Source organism: Castor canadensis, chromosome 3 (assembly GCF_047511655.1).
Source record: "Castor canadensis chromosome 3, mCasCan1.hap1v2, whole genome shotgun sequence".
Classification (NCBI taxonomy): Eukaryota; Metazoa; Chordata; class Mammalia; order Rodentia; family Castoridae; genus Castor; species Castor canadensis.
In genome coordinates this window covers 51,124,818-51,140,711 of record NC_133388.1, presented here as the reverse complement: position 1 = coordinate 51,140,711, position 15,894 = coordinate 51,124,818, and the positions used below count along the sequence as shown (strand labels likewise).

General features: G+C 35.4%; 1 protein-coding gene across 8 annotated transcripts in view; it reads left to right on the top strand.

Annotated features, from left to right (window-relative positions):
• Ddhd1 (DDHD domain containing 1) overlaps positions 1-15,307 on the top strand; it is a 74,346-nt gene extending 59,039 nt beyond the window's left edge. For 4 of the 8 annotated variants that reach the window (XM_020172177.2, XM_074067957.1, XM_020172178.2 and 1 more), the window contains 5 exons: positions 2,329-2,478; positions 5,434-5,686; positions 6,686-6,877; positions 9,355-9,438; positions 14,350-15,307. In XM_020172177.2, the coding sequence (XP_020027766.1) occupies positions 2,329-2,478; positions 5,434-5,686; positions 6,686-6,877; positions 9,355-9,438; positions 14,350-14,531 (861 nt within the window). In that variant the 3' untranslated portion in view covers positions 14,532-15,307. The remainder of the gene's footprint in view (positions 1-2,328; positions 2,479-5,433; positions 5,687-6,685; positions 6,878-9,354; positions 9,439-14,349) is intronic. The other 4 variants (XM_020172174.2, XM_020172173.2, XM_020172176.2 and 1 more) reach the window with 1 other exon arrangement.
• Positions 15,308-15,894: the final 587 nt, after the last annotated feature.

The following is a 15,894-nucleotide window of genomic DNA, read 5'->3' as shown; positions in this document are numbered from 1 at the left end:
TCACTTTGTGGCCCATGGTGACCTTAAACTCATGATCAGATTGCCTCAGGCTCCCAAGTGCTGGGATCAGAGATGTGCTCCACCCTGCCCAGTTTGATACAGTGCTAGGGACTGAACTCAGGGCCTTGCACATGCTAGTCTTATGTGTTCTACCACTGAGCTACATTCACAACCCCAGATTTTTTATGGAATTTTTTATTGACTCAATCTCTGTGGTCTACAAAGTTTTTTTTCCTTTAACTGATACTACATTTTAAAATATATGATAAAGTTATAACATACATTTAAAGAGCTTGGTCTTTGACGTTATCCTGATCTAGAATTTGAGTTATAGCTCTACCATCATTATTATATATAATTAATAATAAATATATAGAACTGATCATGTAGAAAAAGTAAACTCTTTCATGAATTTTTTGCTGAAGAGTTGAGTATGACCCATTAAGTCTACTAGCATCTCAAGATTCAATACACATAACTAGAACTTATGCAGTATAATTAGGTCTCCTTCTGCTGCATGATCAAATTAAATGCTTTTAGGTTTAATTTTTATTTATACAAGTTAATTTTCTTCAGCCATTTTGAAATCACCCAATCCTTTAAATTTTTATCAGACCAAAATCTATATAGTTATTCAAAAATAAATATATGTATTTTCATTTTTTAAAAAATTACTCCAGAGTCTTGTGGACTCTGGATTTAAAGGTATCTAAAATTGAAGGCAAGGATACTGTCACAACATAGTTTGCATGGCAGGTGACGAGGTTACGTGTTGGAGTTAAAATCTGTTAGAGTGACTTATTGGATGTTGGGAGTGAGAGGGAAGGATAAATTTGGGATCTTATTCATCAAAGAGGGGCATAGTAGAAGTAGGGTAGACTTAGGAGGGAGAGGTATTACTTTCTATATGTAATCCAGTGCTGTTACCCACCCTGTTTTTCTTGAAATTCTCTCTTCACTTGGCTTCCATGATACCACTTGATCCTGATTCTCTTTCTTCTTTTACTCTTCCTTTTGTAGCTCCCCTTCCACCTTCTAATTAACTACAGACATTACTCCTCATTTTGTGTCCAGCCCTCCTCTTGCTCTGTGTACTTCATAGGCAAGCTTACTCATTTTCTTGGTTTTACATGCCACTTCTATGATGGTGAGACATAGATTTAGATGTACCCAATTCTGTACACTCTAAATTACTCTAAACTTTCAGCTACATATTATATGTTATAGATATCTCACACTAATGTGCGGGGAAAAAAAAAAGAATCTGCCTAGAGTTTTCTATTAGAATTAATAAAACCACTATCCTCCCAGGCATCCAGACCCAAATCTTGTGAGTTCTTTCTGACCCATTTCTCATCCCCATGTCCATTCAATCATGTTGATTCCACTCTACCCTCTCACTTTCCCATTATGAATGGAAAAACTTGTCCTGCCTTAGTTGAGCCTATCTCTTCCCTCACCTCTTTAAATATTTAGATTTCTAAATATTTCTCAGAGTCAACAGTCTCTCAATTTTCTAATTCATCCACACACTACTACCAGCTATGCGTCAAATTCTGTTCTCCCTCGCTACTTATAAAATACTACCAGCTATGGGTCAAATTCTGTTCTCCCTCGCTACTTATAAAATAAGTCCAGCTTTCCTAGTGAGGCAGTTAAAGATCTGAATATTATCATTCCGAGTGTAGTTTCCACCACACTTAGTTTTTCAGTCTTACCTATTTCTATTTCACAAATAAGGCAGATACTTTCCTGTCTCTATTCTATTTCATGTGGGTCTGTCATTCTTTCCAGCCCCAATATACCAACCTCAACTGTAAAAATCCTTTCCATCTTGTACTGGCCACTACAAACACTGACTCCTCTGTAGAGACCTCAGTTGGAATTGTTCCTTTCTCCCTTTCTTTATGGTGATCCTTCCCTGTGTTAACATTTATTTTATTCTGCCTCTCCACACAATTGTAAACTCAGGAGCTCTACTTTACTGGTCTTTACCCATTATAGCACCTAGCATATTCACACAAAATAGTAGCTCAGTAAATCTTTGATTAGTGTGTAGAAACACAATGAAATGCCCTTCCTTCTTGTCATCTTTCTCATTCTTCAACTTCTGGTAAATTTAAAAATAACGAAATTCTTCCTGGAAACAGACTATTCTAGAATATTAATGGTTGGTGTATAATTAACAAATAGTGCAAATACATTTGGACAAAGCTTATTAAAATCAAATACTTAGAGATAGTTCTATTATTTGTGTTTAGTTATATAATACATTATGCCTGGATTCTGTTGAAAGTACTAACACTTCTGATGGCTTTCACATTTCAGGTTGAGAATTTCTTCTGTATGGGATCCCCACTAGCAGTGTTTTTGGCATTGCGTGGCATTCGACCTGGAAACACTGGAAGTCAAGACCATATTTTGCCTAGAGAGATTTGTAACCGGTTACTAAATATTTTTCATCCTACAGATCCAGTAGTAAGTTGCAATGTAAACATTTTTTCTCAACATTAAATTGTTCCTAAAAGACTCTATAAGAAACTTTGCCAGTTACCATTCAATTAACAAAAAAGAGTTCATTTATCTGATATATTTGCAAAAGCTTGTGTTCTTAAAACATTTGTGTCTGGGTTCATTACAGTTCGTGAAATAAAAATACCTTAGAGATGATCTGTTTATAAAACAGTTGTACTTGTAACATAAGAACGTAATATAAAACTATTATCCCTGGACAATTACTCCTACAGAATAAGGAGTCTGCTGGACTTTCAAACCTTAGCCAGTTGTAACAGCAGTAATTTCAGAACCATAAATCTTGAAATCCTTTTGTTCTCTATAAGATGCTACAATATGAAATGTGTTTGATAGATCCTCTAAATTTTAAAATATTCAAATATGTATTAAATATGAAAAGATGAAGCCATTTATTTTAGCCCAGTAGAAAAGTAAAATATTGGAGTTGGATTTTTTTCCTTTGTTACTATATTTGTGTTGTAAGTGATGGGGTTTTGTTTTTTGGCAGTTCTGGGGTTTGAACCTAAGGGTCTTATGCTTGCTAGGCAGGTGTTCCACCACTTTTTGCTTTAGTTATTTTTCACGATAGGGTCTCATGTTTTTGCCTGAGCTGGCCTGGACTGCAGTCCTCCTATTTATGCTTTCCACATTGCTGGGATGACAGGCATGCACCACCGTTCCCAGCTGTTGGTTGAGATAGAGTCTTGCTAACTTTTTGCCTGGGCTGGCCTCAAGCAACAGTCCTCCCTGTCTTTGCCTCCTGAGTCAACACATCCAGCCAAAGTTAGATTTCTTTTTTAAGACAGGAAAAATGTAGCATGCCTCCTTTGCAAGCATGAATCCCTGAGTTCACATCCCAGTTCCACAAAAAAAAAAAAAAAAAAAAAAAGTCAAGAAAAATGCTTCTAGCTCAGTGGTAGAGTGCATGCTTAGCATGGAGGAGACCCTGGGTTTGATTCTCTAGAACTGCAAAACTAAATATCTGAAGCTACACAGGAAGCTGAGATCAGGTGGATCACAGTTCTAGACCATCTCAAGCAAAAAAGTTCATGAGACCCCCCCCCATCTCAACAGAAAAAGCTGGGCATGGTGGTACATGCCTGTCAACTATGATGGGAAGCATCAAATGGGAGTATTGCAGTCCATGCTGACCTGGGCAAAAAGCAAGAGATCCTGTCTCAAAAATAACCAAAACAAAAAGGGATAGAGGCATGGTTCAAGTGGTAGAGCTCCTGCCTCACAAGCACTAAGCTCTGACTTCAAACCCCAGTATAAATAAATAGTGTCCTTAAATCCTGTTGGGAGCAAAGATAGGAATAACAAATACCTAATATAACAAGTACAAATAATAAATTAAACTATTTTAAATAGCATTCATTTTCAGAAAAATAGTTTTTCTTATAACTGTAAAAAGTATTTTGAAGGGTCTTTACTAGAACCAAATATATACAACATGGAATGACACTCAAAGCTTAGAAAATCTCCCATATGTTAGACTCACAACTGCCATATTTAAGAAACAAACTTCAGGCCAGGCACGGTGGTACACAGCTGTAATCCCAGCTACACAGGAGTAGAGATGGAAAAATCATAGTTCAAGGCCAGCCGGGCAAAAAGTTAGCAACACCCTATCTCAGAAAAGCCAGCTGTGATGATACACATTTGTAATCCCAGTTACATGGGAGGTTGAGGTAAGATAGTGGTCTGAGCCTGGCCCAGGGAAAAAGTGCAAGACCCTACCTGAAAAACAAACTAAAGCAAATAGAACCAGGGGTAGGGGAGTTGGAGGTGTGGCTTAAGCAAGTAAAGCACTTGCCTAGCAAGTGCGAAGTCCTGAGTTCAAACCCCTGTACCAGAAAAGAAAAAAGAAATTTCAACTGGAACTGAAAAACTACAAATAAACTTCAATTAGTATTACAAGGCAAGTCTGTTATTAGATTGTAATACATATTGCACAATCTTGGCCAAGTCACTTCCTAATGCAGAGCATATTTTACTTCATAGAATTGTTAGGATTAAGTAAAAAGTATGTGAAAACACCCAGCTAGACAGTAAGCATTTTATTAATATATATTCATTTTACCTGTTCTTTGAACTTGAGTTCAAAGTTGAACTCTGAGCTTTCTTCTTTGTATATCTTAAATTTGGGGGTTTTATTTGTTTGGTGCTGGAGATGGAACCATGGCCACTCTACCACTGAGCTGCACCCCCAACCTCTGTGACTTTTTCTAACACTTTTATTAATAGTGTGTCAGAACTGTACAAAGCAGCTTTTATAGACATTATCTGTTCTTTCTCTCATGCCTATAAGGGAGGAAGTGTTACCTCCTTTCTACAGTTCAGGAAACAGAGGCTCTGAGACCTAATGACCTAACAAGCATCAAACAGTTCATAAGGAACAGAGATCAGAATATGAGCTTGGAGATTCCGCTGCTACATCTTTTCTACTGTATCATTCTTTCTTCACATTAAACAAGTGGTCTTTTGTTGGCATCTACTTTGTGCTGTTACTATATTAATCTATTTAAAAATTGAGCTTCATAAGAAATCTAAAAATTTAAAAGTTGACCTTATTTTCTATTTCCACATCATTTACTACTTGAGCTTTATGAGATTGACATAAATCTAATTGATAGATGATATCAGAACATAATGAAAATCTGTTTCTCTGAAAAACAAGTTAATGGACACTGTTAGTCAAGACTAACTCCAATTTTTATTTATGATCTCATCATTATGTAATATTAATTAGACCAACTACATACTATAACAGCAAATATAAATATATGTTTGAGATACCCACTTACAATTTCATCATTAAGATCTATTTAAGCATGCAATATATTAGAATAAGCATTTTATCAAAATCCAAGCACTGTGCATTAATGTTGTGTTTCTTTGAATTTTTTTTAAATCAAGGCTTATAGATTAGAACCATTAATACTGAAACACTACAGCAACATTTCACCTGTCCAGATCCACTGGTACAATACTTCAAATCCTCTACCTTATGAGCATATGAAGCCAAGCTTTCTCAACCCAGCAAAAGAACCTACCTCAGTTTCAGAGAATGAAGGCATTGCAGCCATACCGAGCCCTGTAACCTCACCAGTCTTATCACGCCGACATTATGGAGAATCTATAACTAACATAGGCAAAGCAAGCATATTAGGTAATTCTTCTTGTACATTCCTCACCTATGAACATAAGTACTTGTGTATTGATGCTAAATTGAGGGAGGGGGGTTGAATACTCTGTATTACAAAACTTCCATTAGTTATTCTCCTAGAACTAATACCCCTTGACTGCATAGTTGAGGACCAAAAACTCAAGTTCTCTGATTAGATGAGGAGGTCCTCCGGTTTTAGAATGTGAGCTAGCTGAAGGACCAGAAAAACCATTATTCAGAGAATGAAGTCCCTCATTTTAATCTTCACACTACCACATACTGGGAGTTCTTGATCAAATTTTGTAGTTTTTAATGCTCTTCTTCTCATCTGTGAAATGAGAGCATACTTGTGTTCTAAGGGTACTCCCCCACCAGAATGTTCTAAAAGTCTCTCAAACTATATGCTTCCTGAGGGAAACAAGCACATTTAATTTCTCTTTTATAATACCAAGTTTGGGAGTATCACTGGAACTCAATTATGTACCACTTGAATTTGTCCATTGCTTTAGTTACAAGTTGCCTATTTATATAAAATGCCACAAGATGGCACTATAAGTAGGCCTTATCTACTAGACTCATTTGCTACTTCAGTTCATTATACTCACAGATTGTTTACTAATGGCTTTTTATAACAAATCCACTTAAAACTCCCATACTTACTAAATACCAATGTAACGGCATGGTTCTTTTATTAGAGGTTTTAATCTAGCTAAATATTTCATTAACAACTGTTGCTTGAATAAAATAATATCTATCTTTTTTCCTTTGGTTGTATATTCCTATAAGCTGCATTCCTAGAGTTTATCCGACTTTTTCTTCTTTTCAACACCATTTTTATTTAAAAACCTACAGTACAAATTATAATTTTCTTATGTCTCCACCCTGAAAAGGCATGAGTAGGACCTGGTTCCTCTGCCAATTGGCTGTAATTGTGGGTGGTGCTCTTCAGCTTAGAGTGTGGTGCGATTCAATAGCATGACTATCCTGTTTTGTGAAATGCAGGAGCTGCGAGCATTGGAAAGGGCCTTGGAGGAATGTTGTTCTCAAGATTTGGTCGCTCATCTGCATCACAGCCATCTGACACATCAAAAGACACAATAGAAGATGAGAAGAAGCCGGTTACCTCGCCTTCTACTACCACTGTGGCAACACAGACCCTTCCACATAGCAGTTCTGGCTTTCTTGATTCTGCATGTTAGTTATACAGTTCTTTCCTTGAGTTTATACTGTTATCTTTTTTAAACTTTTTAAAACTTAAGAGGATAAGAAAGATCAACTCTCGAAAAAACCTTAGTTTTTATAGAAAAAGTATTTTCCTTCCACGTATATTTTTTGCAGTTGCAGTTCCTGCATGGGCGAATTAATAGCCAAATCAGGGCCTCTGGCGTAAGGGTCTAAAATGTCAAGCATAAGTAAATCTCTTTCGGGAAAGTACCCCTAATTTTTATAAAGTGTATTTTTATTAATATGGTTTTCTCAGGGTTAAGATTTCATGTAATTGCTTCAAATCTATGCTTTATGTGGTTTTGAGACTTTAAAATTGCTTGTGAAAGCCATTCAGCTACTAATCCCACAACTCCTCTGATCTAGCCTACAAGACCTTCAAAGCTTAGAAATTTTATTAGTTCCACTATATGGCTCAAAAAATGAGTGAGTGACTGGATCGTCATGTTGAACTTAGCTTTAGAATGGGACTTTTTGATTTTCTTCCAGTGGGCGTACAAACTTTAAAACCTTGACTAGCTGTAAAACACTAATACATTTAGTATGTATTTACTTCTGGAAGTCTAAAGCTTGAACATTATTTTTAAGTGTCTAGTAAAATACAGCTAGTACATCAAGTCTTATTTTCCCATTGACAATGAAAGAGGAAATATGAATTCTGAAACCAGGTACTCCCTTTTTTTGTAACTTTAACAAGAGGAAAACTTTCTATCTTTAAAAAATTTTTTTAAATATATTTCAGTTACTTGTAGCATTGTGTTCTTACTTTGTCAACTACCCTAAATTTTGAAATGACCAGCATAAGCTTTATGCCATCCATAAGCTTACTTAAAAAGGAAGTAAGTTCAGGTGTGATGGTCCTACAGGAAGAACAGTTCCTCCAGAAGTCACCACCACACCAGGTCGGATTATCACTAGGGCTTAGCCACTCCTACTTGGGCCAACAGCATTTTTAAATTTAAGCTTCCTGAGTACTGAAAATTTTATGATTGTAAGCCTTTTGAATAATGTATAGAAAATTCTTTTTAGACTTTGATATTTGTGTAAAACTCACATTTTAGTTTTCCTATGAGTTCTATGCTATTGCTGACTTAAGTTCTAGTTTTTACTTAATATCAAAAATGTGATTATGAATATATAAAATTCTGTAGTAACATGCAGATGTTAAAACTCTTAACTTCTAAGGGAATTAACTTGAAAGAAATTTGAAAGGTAGCAGTTAACAACTCATGGTTCGTTATGATATTGGTAATGTACAGCAGTAATGCTAACACAGTAGGGTGAATGAGGGAACAAGGAGACCACAGCAAGAGCAGAGCTCCAGAAAAGTAGTAATGAAAACGTGTGTACGATTTACAGGATCTAAGGGAAGAAAGCTTCGTTTGTTTAGTATTTGATGTATTAATTTCAAAATGATAATGAGAAGCCTCTTATTTCTTCTTTCAGAACTATAGTTGGTAGAGATGGTTAGCTTGACAAAACACATACTCTCTTTTTCTTTTCAAACCCTGGGCCTTGTGCAGTACAGTCCCAGCCATATTCTCTATTCTTGCATACAAATTATTTGCTAGTCCTAATGGTAAATTCTTGTCAACTGTAGTCTCAGCTAAATCTGAACTAATCATGAGTCTTGATTTTACATATATATATATATTCATCTCAAAATACAGATGTGAAGATTACAGTCACACTACTGTAGCAGAATTCCGAATTTTAAGTCACATCCCCATTATTTACTGTACTAATTCTTTGGCTTGCTTCGATAATACACCCTTCTAGATAATCTGGACTTAGACAAATTCCTTATGTCATAACTGCTATCTCAGCTATATCTTTCGAATTAGAAAGCTTTCCTGCCTTAAATCTTCTTTCTGGAACTTGGTCGTTGTGATTAGGTGACTGGCTTCCTACCTTCCTTTCTTCTTTTTACTCCCATTGGTTACCTTAGTTCTTCTGAATGACCCTTATTCTGAAGCCACTGTCTTTGATTCTCTCGCTGTCTGATGGTAAGAACACAGGCTTTGAATCTGTGGTCAGTTGGAATCTCTTTATTTTCATCAAGTCAATTTGTCTTATGTAACTATTCATTTCTTTTGAAAAGTCTAGGCTTCTTTTCATGGTTTCATTTCTTGTGCCCCCTGTGTTTGTAACATATGAGATGAAAAGATCTGTGATTCTTTTAGCATTGTTTAGATTGGAACCTAAATTAGCCACAAATTTGAGGACTATCTCCTTGTTACCAGGTTACAACATTATACTTCAAAATTTAAATATGCTTACATTTTCCATGAAAGAGCTCTTCACAAAAACCAAGGGGTATACCTCTTTATGCTAGGCTTAATCACCTTATTTAGAAGTATTGTTCTAACTTTTGGCCACTGCAACATTGAAGGCCATTTTAACCACCAGCCTCGACTTTACAGCATCTTGTTTGTTTTTTTTCACAGATTTCAGACTTCAAGAATCGTTCTTTTATCTCCCACAACTTCTTTTTCCGGAAAATGTAATGCAGAATAAAGATAATGCCCTCGGTATGGTATTTGTTAGGAATAGCACTCAGAACACTATGAAAATTATCTACTTAGAGTTCATGTTTTCTAATCTTAAATGGTAGTATTCCTAAAACCAAGTATTGATTAGCCATTTAATGTACTAAAATATATTATATTCCGGTATAACTCCTTCAAAGAAGGAACCTTTTAGAGGAGGGAAAAAGGCATTAGTCCAGTTTCTTCTTTATTATCCTAAAGTCTTTAAAGACATATGCTATTCTTCGTGTAATATACTTAGATATAAAAAGGTTTCAGATATCAGTAACATTAACACTTAGAGTTGTAGGTATGCCATTATTGATATCTGGTTCCAACACAAATATACATCTATACTTTCATGGGAGTAGATTGACTTTTACAAAAATAGTATTATTGGATTCAAGAGATATTTTCAGTCTCTTAACTTTTAACATGTATCACTAAGGATATTTTTTGGCGGTAGAGACCAAACCAAAGCCTTGCACTCTGCCACTAATCTAAATCCCCAACCCCAAGGACTAATCTTAACAGTTTAAAATTATTTCTGTGACTAATTTCTCATTCCTTTTTCTACAGCTTCTTTTTCCTATTTTTCTTTTTAATATTGGATTTTGTCTTTGATTTTAAAAACACACAGTTAGGGTTTTCTTTGGATATTTTAACTACACTTAATTTTACAGTTTATTTGATAATTTTATTTTTTCATTTGGTTTTAGGTTTTTTTGGGGGGGTTTTGTTTTTGTTTTTGTTTTTGTTTTGAGATAGGGACTCTATATATATCCCAGGCTAGCCTTGAATTCATATCCTCCTGCCTCAGCATCCTGAGTGCTAGGATTATAAGCATGAGCACCATGTCCAGCTCTGTTTGATAATTTTCATAATTTTCTTCAGTTATCAAAAAAAACATTACTTAATACAAGTTCAAAAACAATGTTTTAGTGTAACAAGCTGAGTTTTTTGCTCCATAGCAATAGTTTGACCTAACTCAGTGAATTCTCCTCAAGAAATGATCATATATAAGTAATCTCTCTGCTTCTTGCTTATATAATAGCCAAACACTTCCATAAAGAAAAAAAGTGTGTGTTGTGTGTGTGTGTGTGTGTGTGTGTGTGTGTGTATTGCTAGGGATCGAAACCAGGATCCTGTGCATACTAGGCAAGTGCTCTATCACCAAGCTCCATCTCCAGCCAAAGACTTAATTTTACTTATGTTTTTTGCATTTTAGATAGAAGGGAAATGGATCTGCCCATGTATTTGCTATACGATCACATAGCCCTTGTATTTCCAGACTGTCCTCACTTACCCAAGTAGTTAAGCCCCTGAGCATATCTACACCAAAAAGATTCAGTTGGCAACATTGATAGGACGATAGGACTTCTGTTTTCCTTGTTTTCACTCATTCAGTTACTTTATTAAATGTTTACCATGAGCCAACATGGTAGTCACTTAAAACAATATCAAATGAAATAGATTTCAGCACTACCTACAGTTATTAAGCACTGGTATGAAGTGAAATATTTTCTAGAGAGCATATGTTCTAGTAGGGAAGGAAGATAAGTATGCAATTGCATGGTAGTGTGTGATGAGCCATGTAGCAGAGCTACAGGTGAAAGGGATCTGTCAATGCTGAAGAATGAGAGATTGCTTTCACCTGGAGAAATCATACATGGCTTTGTGGAAGAAGTAGGAAGTGGACATGCAGAAATGAATAGAGAGTGCATGAGAAGATCCACAGGGTATGTTGAGAACTGTCAGTTTGCTTGAGAAGAGCCTCCAATGAGTGGGAGTGGGAGTGCTTATGAATACATTTGGAAAAGTCTATTAAGCCACATTGTGGAGAGGCCAACAAATCTGGCTATTTCCTGGAATTTTTATATTCAGAGTTTAGTTGTGTACTGTTAGGAATTTGAATGTCTTCCAGGATAAATGTGTTTAAAGAAAAAAATTTTTTTTGAAGATGGAAAGTTGTCTTTAGTCACAGATAACTTAACTATCAACAAAGAACATCCAAAAGAATCCTGAGGAATCTTCACTCAGGAACACAACACAGTAACTTTAACAAAATGCCATGATACAAGGCCAATATACAGATAGCAATTGTGTGTGTGTGGTGTGTGTATGCTAGCAACAAACAATCGGAAATAAATAATATTAAGAAAAATTTTTGAAATGACAATTATAAAATTCATTTTGGAATTTTTCTTTTTTTTTAAATGAAGGGTAGTTGGAGAATATTCTTAAATATATTTTGGAACTGTAATTCACAAGTTGTAAATATTCCTTGAGTGTCAAACACTTAACCACATAAAATGTGTAGCTGCTCTGAGACAGCACAGAATTAAGTTAAAGTGAACATAATCCTTCCTTTTCTGAGTGAATCTTTCACTAGTCACTTGAAAGCATAAGTTATCCTTGACTATTACTTTTAAGTATTTTTCTTGGTGCTTATCTGAAGCCAGATATCATACAATTATGACCATAATTATTACTTACACGTGAGATAGCCTGTTATTAGTCACTACATTTTTGAAATTTCCTCTTCAGAAAAGTTGAGGTGCTTCCATTAAATAGTAGAAACTTTTCAGTTAGTACATATTATAATACAAAGATGCTTACTTTCTATTCATATATGCTGTTTTTCAGTACCGTAATCATATTAACAAACCTTGTACACTGAAGAATTCTCTAATGAAACTACAGTACTAATGACTGACCTTCATACTATGGAGATTGCAAGACACACTGCTTTGGAAAATGGGGAAGGAAATAGGCCATATGTGTGACTCCCCAGAAATAAAATATGTGTCTTAAAACAGCAAAGAATTCATGTATATATAAAACCAGAGCTGCTTTCTCATTTTTACTTTTCTTCAACAGTCCAAAAACTATATTCTGTCTATGTAGATTAAAAAAAAAATCTAACACATATGCTTTTGAAGGAGGGTAAAAGAAGAAAAGTGGTAATTTTATTATCTCCTTTCCCTCTGACCCAAGTCAGCAGAGAAACTAAGAGAATCAGCAGCCTGTGTGGTGCCACCCATTCTTGGGATGGTAGTAATGAGAAAGCAGATCCAAGGCAACTCCATTTTCATCTAAGCTCTGGGCAGGAGCGTACTGCACAGCACATGTAGAACCTCGCTCCCTTGAAATTCTGTGATCCATGCAAAAGAGAAAGAGAAGAGGAGGCACAGGCCCACCTAGTTCCATCTATCCTTCCACACAACTCAGAACTAACTGATGGGAAGTTCTGTACTGACAGCCAGTCTGTTAAGAAGATGAGAGACTTAGAACAATTTCATCGGGAAGAAACTGTCTGCCTAATGCCCATGTTGTTGAGTGCAACCCAGACAAATAGAATAGAGGGAACCAATTTAGTTAATGACATAATTAAAGTCCCTTTGAATGAAAGAATGACAAGGACACATAATAGGACAGTAATTTAACATTTGAATGTCTATGAATGTTACTACTGTTGTAAGACAGTAGTAACATTAAGAATAAATTTGAGGAACATAAGATCAAAATGGTGCCAAACAACACTGGTTGTAACATGAAAAATCTCCCTTTGATGATGCACTGGCATTTGCAAGTAAATTCTTAAGACGGTCTAACGTGGTGGTCCTCACCACATAGGTTTCCTGTCTCTTCGGCTTTTCCCCTTTTTTTTTTTTTTTTATAAGCAACTTCTTCTTGACTCCTCTTACTTGCCTGAGAATTCCAGTTTCCTCTTCTTTGTTTCATCTTCCAGACTGTTGTGCCTTCAGAGGCCCATGGAATGCAAAAGATAAAGGATTAGGGCATTCCTACCTCACAGGTCCATGTGGATTTCAGCTATTTCTGACTTATTGTGGGTTAGCTTATTTTATAAGTAAAGTTATTTCCTAGAGTGACAGGATTTTCTGTGTGTAACAACAAATTTCCAGTGTAAAGCAAAACTCAATTTTTTCATCCAGTTTTCTTCATTTTTGCCCATTTTTACATTTGACGTCCTTTGGCACTCTGAACAAACAGGAGACTTTAAGTGTCTGGTAGTAACCTAGGTGTTTTTGTTTTGTTTGTAAAATAGACCCTTCAAAATACTGTATGGCTCACTGATAGTTTTAAAGGAATTTCTGAAGATTACAGTGTCTTTTTTAGATGGGCTCTTGCTGTATAGCACAGGCTGGTCTTGAATTCACAATTCTTCTGCACGTACCTCCTGAGTGTTGGGATTACAGGCATGTGTCACCTGACCTTGCAGAATGTCATTTTTGTAAGTGTTATCTCTAAGGATCTGTGAAGTGAGCCCATTAAGATTTTCTTAGAGCTTTCATTTGTTAAGATGATTTTTCTTTAAAAAGTATTAGAAGGACCTTATGTGGGATTTAGAAAAGTCTTAATTGAATGCACACTCAGTTGAGAACAGCGTTGTTACAAGTAAAGTCCTTCCTCCCAAGAATCATCACTATTTCCTAGCCATCCAGTGGGTTCTTTGGAATAAACATTTAATGGGTACTTGAACATCCCAGACTTTGCATCCCAGAATGCAAACTAGTGTGTGGTTGGCTCCCACAAGCATTATGCTTGGAACCCTGATCATAATTCTTAAGGGTGGTGTTTCCCTATTTAGCAGACTAGCAACAAAGATTAAGTGGTAATACTTAATCTATAATTTGAGCCCAATTTTTTTTCCAAAAATATGCCATGATGCCAAATTTTTTTTTCTTTCAACTTGAGCAAACAAAGAAATAAACTCCAAATAGAATCCTGAACTACTAAAGCTCATTTGAACGTCCCATAAGGTTAAAACAAAAAGTCTCTTTGAGGGGAGGAGTATTAGAAAACCATTTCCATTAGTTACTCTCAATTGTAACAACTTTGTCTTGAACATATGTTGTCATAAGTAATCTTTACTTGTTTGATTTTTTGTAGTGGAATTGGATCACAGGATTGATTTTGAACTCCGAGAAGGCCTTGTGGAGAGCCGCTATTGGTCAGCCGTCACATCACATACTGCCTATTGGTCATCCTTGGATGTCGCCCTCTTTCTTTTAACCTTCATGTATAAACATGAGCACAATAATGATGCGAAACCCAGTTTAGACCCAATCTGAACTCTTGAAGGACATTAATGACCCAAAACTGATTTTTTTTTTTCTGTTAAATGTGTGTGTCAAGATATGGAGCTGTCAGGGTTAAGTTTTGTTCCAGTTTTGTTTAGGGCAAGAAATATTTGAATTTAAAAGCACTTTATTTTACTTTTAAAAAAGAAAAAACATGTTTTCAGTCCTAAAGAAGCTACTTACAGTTTCCATCATTCTGACTGTGAGTCTGACAGAACCCCCACAGAGAATCAAGCAAGACCTGGAATTGAGGAAAGTCTGGGAGAACGGCAAATAAAGGTTATCAGTCACAATCTAATTTCCCCAAGGTGTAAAGACGTATCAATGATTTGAATCTGCTGCACTAACCAAAATATAAATGTAAAATGGTCAAGTTCCAGTGCATTCTAGGTTAAAGGTGACATGACACTATCATTGGTTTAGATTCCTGTACAAGTTTCCATTTCCACTTCCTTTGAAAGAAGACCATAACATTAAAATGTTTCAAATTTAACTTATTTAGAAAAACTAATGCTAAAAAACAGTATTTGAACCACTGTATTTATAATTTATTACCTGACTAAATGCTGTATTTCAGTGTATGAAACATTACATTTTTAATGTTCCCTTTGAACATAATTTAAGAACCACATTTATTTTCTATAGTGGTAAGACCTTCTTTTCTCAGAACTCCATCTTTGTACTCTTCAGATGAACATACAACACTGTGGCATATTCAGTATTTTTTTTTCATTAAAAACTCGTGGTTTCACACAATACTAGTTCAATTATTTTTTAAAAATGAACTTTTTATTATATCACATGTACCTCAGAGAAAGCTAAAATTTTTGTAAGCTTCACACAAAGTACTCTATTTTGGGTACATTTCATTAACTACTAGAAAATTAGTAAAAAAAAAAATCTTTGGAATAGGATATATGACAACTATTTGAAATGTATAAACATTTATGTGCCAAATAGTTAATGTATATGAAGGGATGAAGTACCACTAACAAATTTTATTTTTTAAGTGTTGAAGGAAACATGGAAGCTTAGGCAAAATAAATCAGGATGCTGAGGCACTGGAAGGGTTTTCCTCAACCTAATTATTTCCACAGTGCTTTTCATCTGAGGAGCTCAAAGTGCTTTAAGAGGTGTACATTCAGTAATCCATTTAATAAGGAGCTCCTTGAGGTAAGTAAATGAGCATTATTCTCATGTTACATGTTGGAACACCAGGGCACCAAAATATTTAAAGTGCCTTGAGTTAGAGTATATAGCAAATCAAAAAAGCTTGGATTGAAGCTACACTATAAACTTTTGTATGCTATTTAGTGACTAATGATTCACATGTCACCTCTTAGTAGACTGCAAA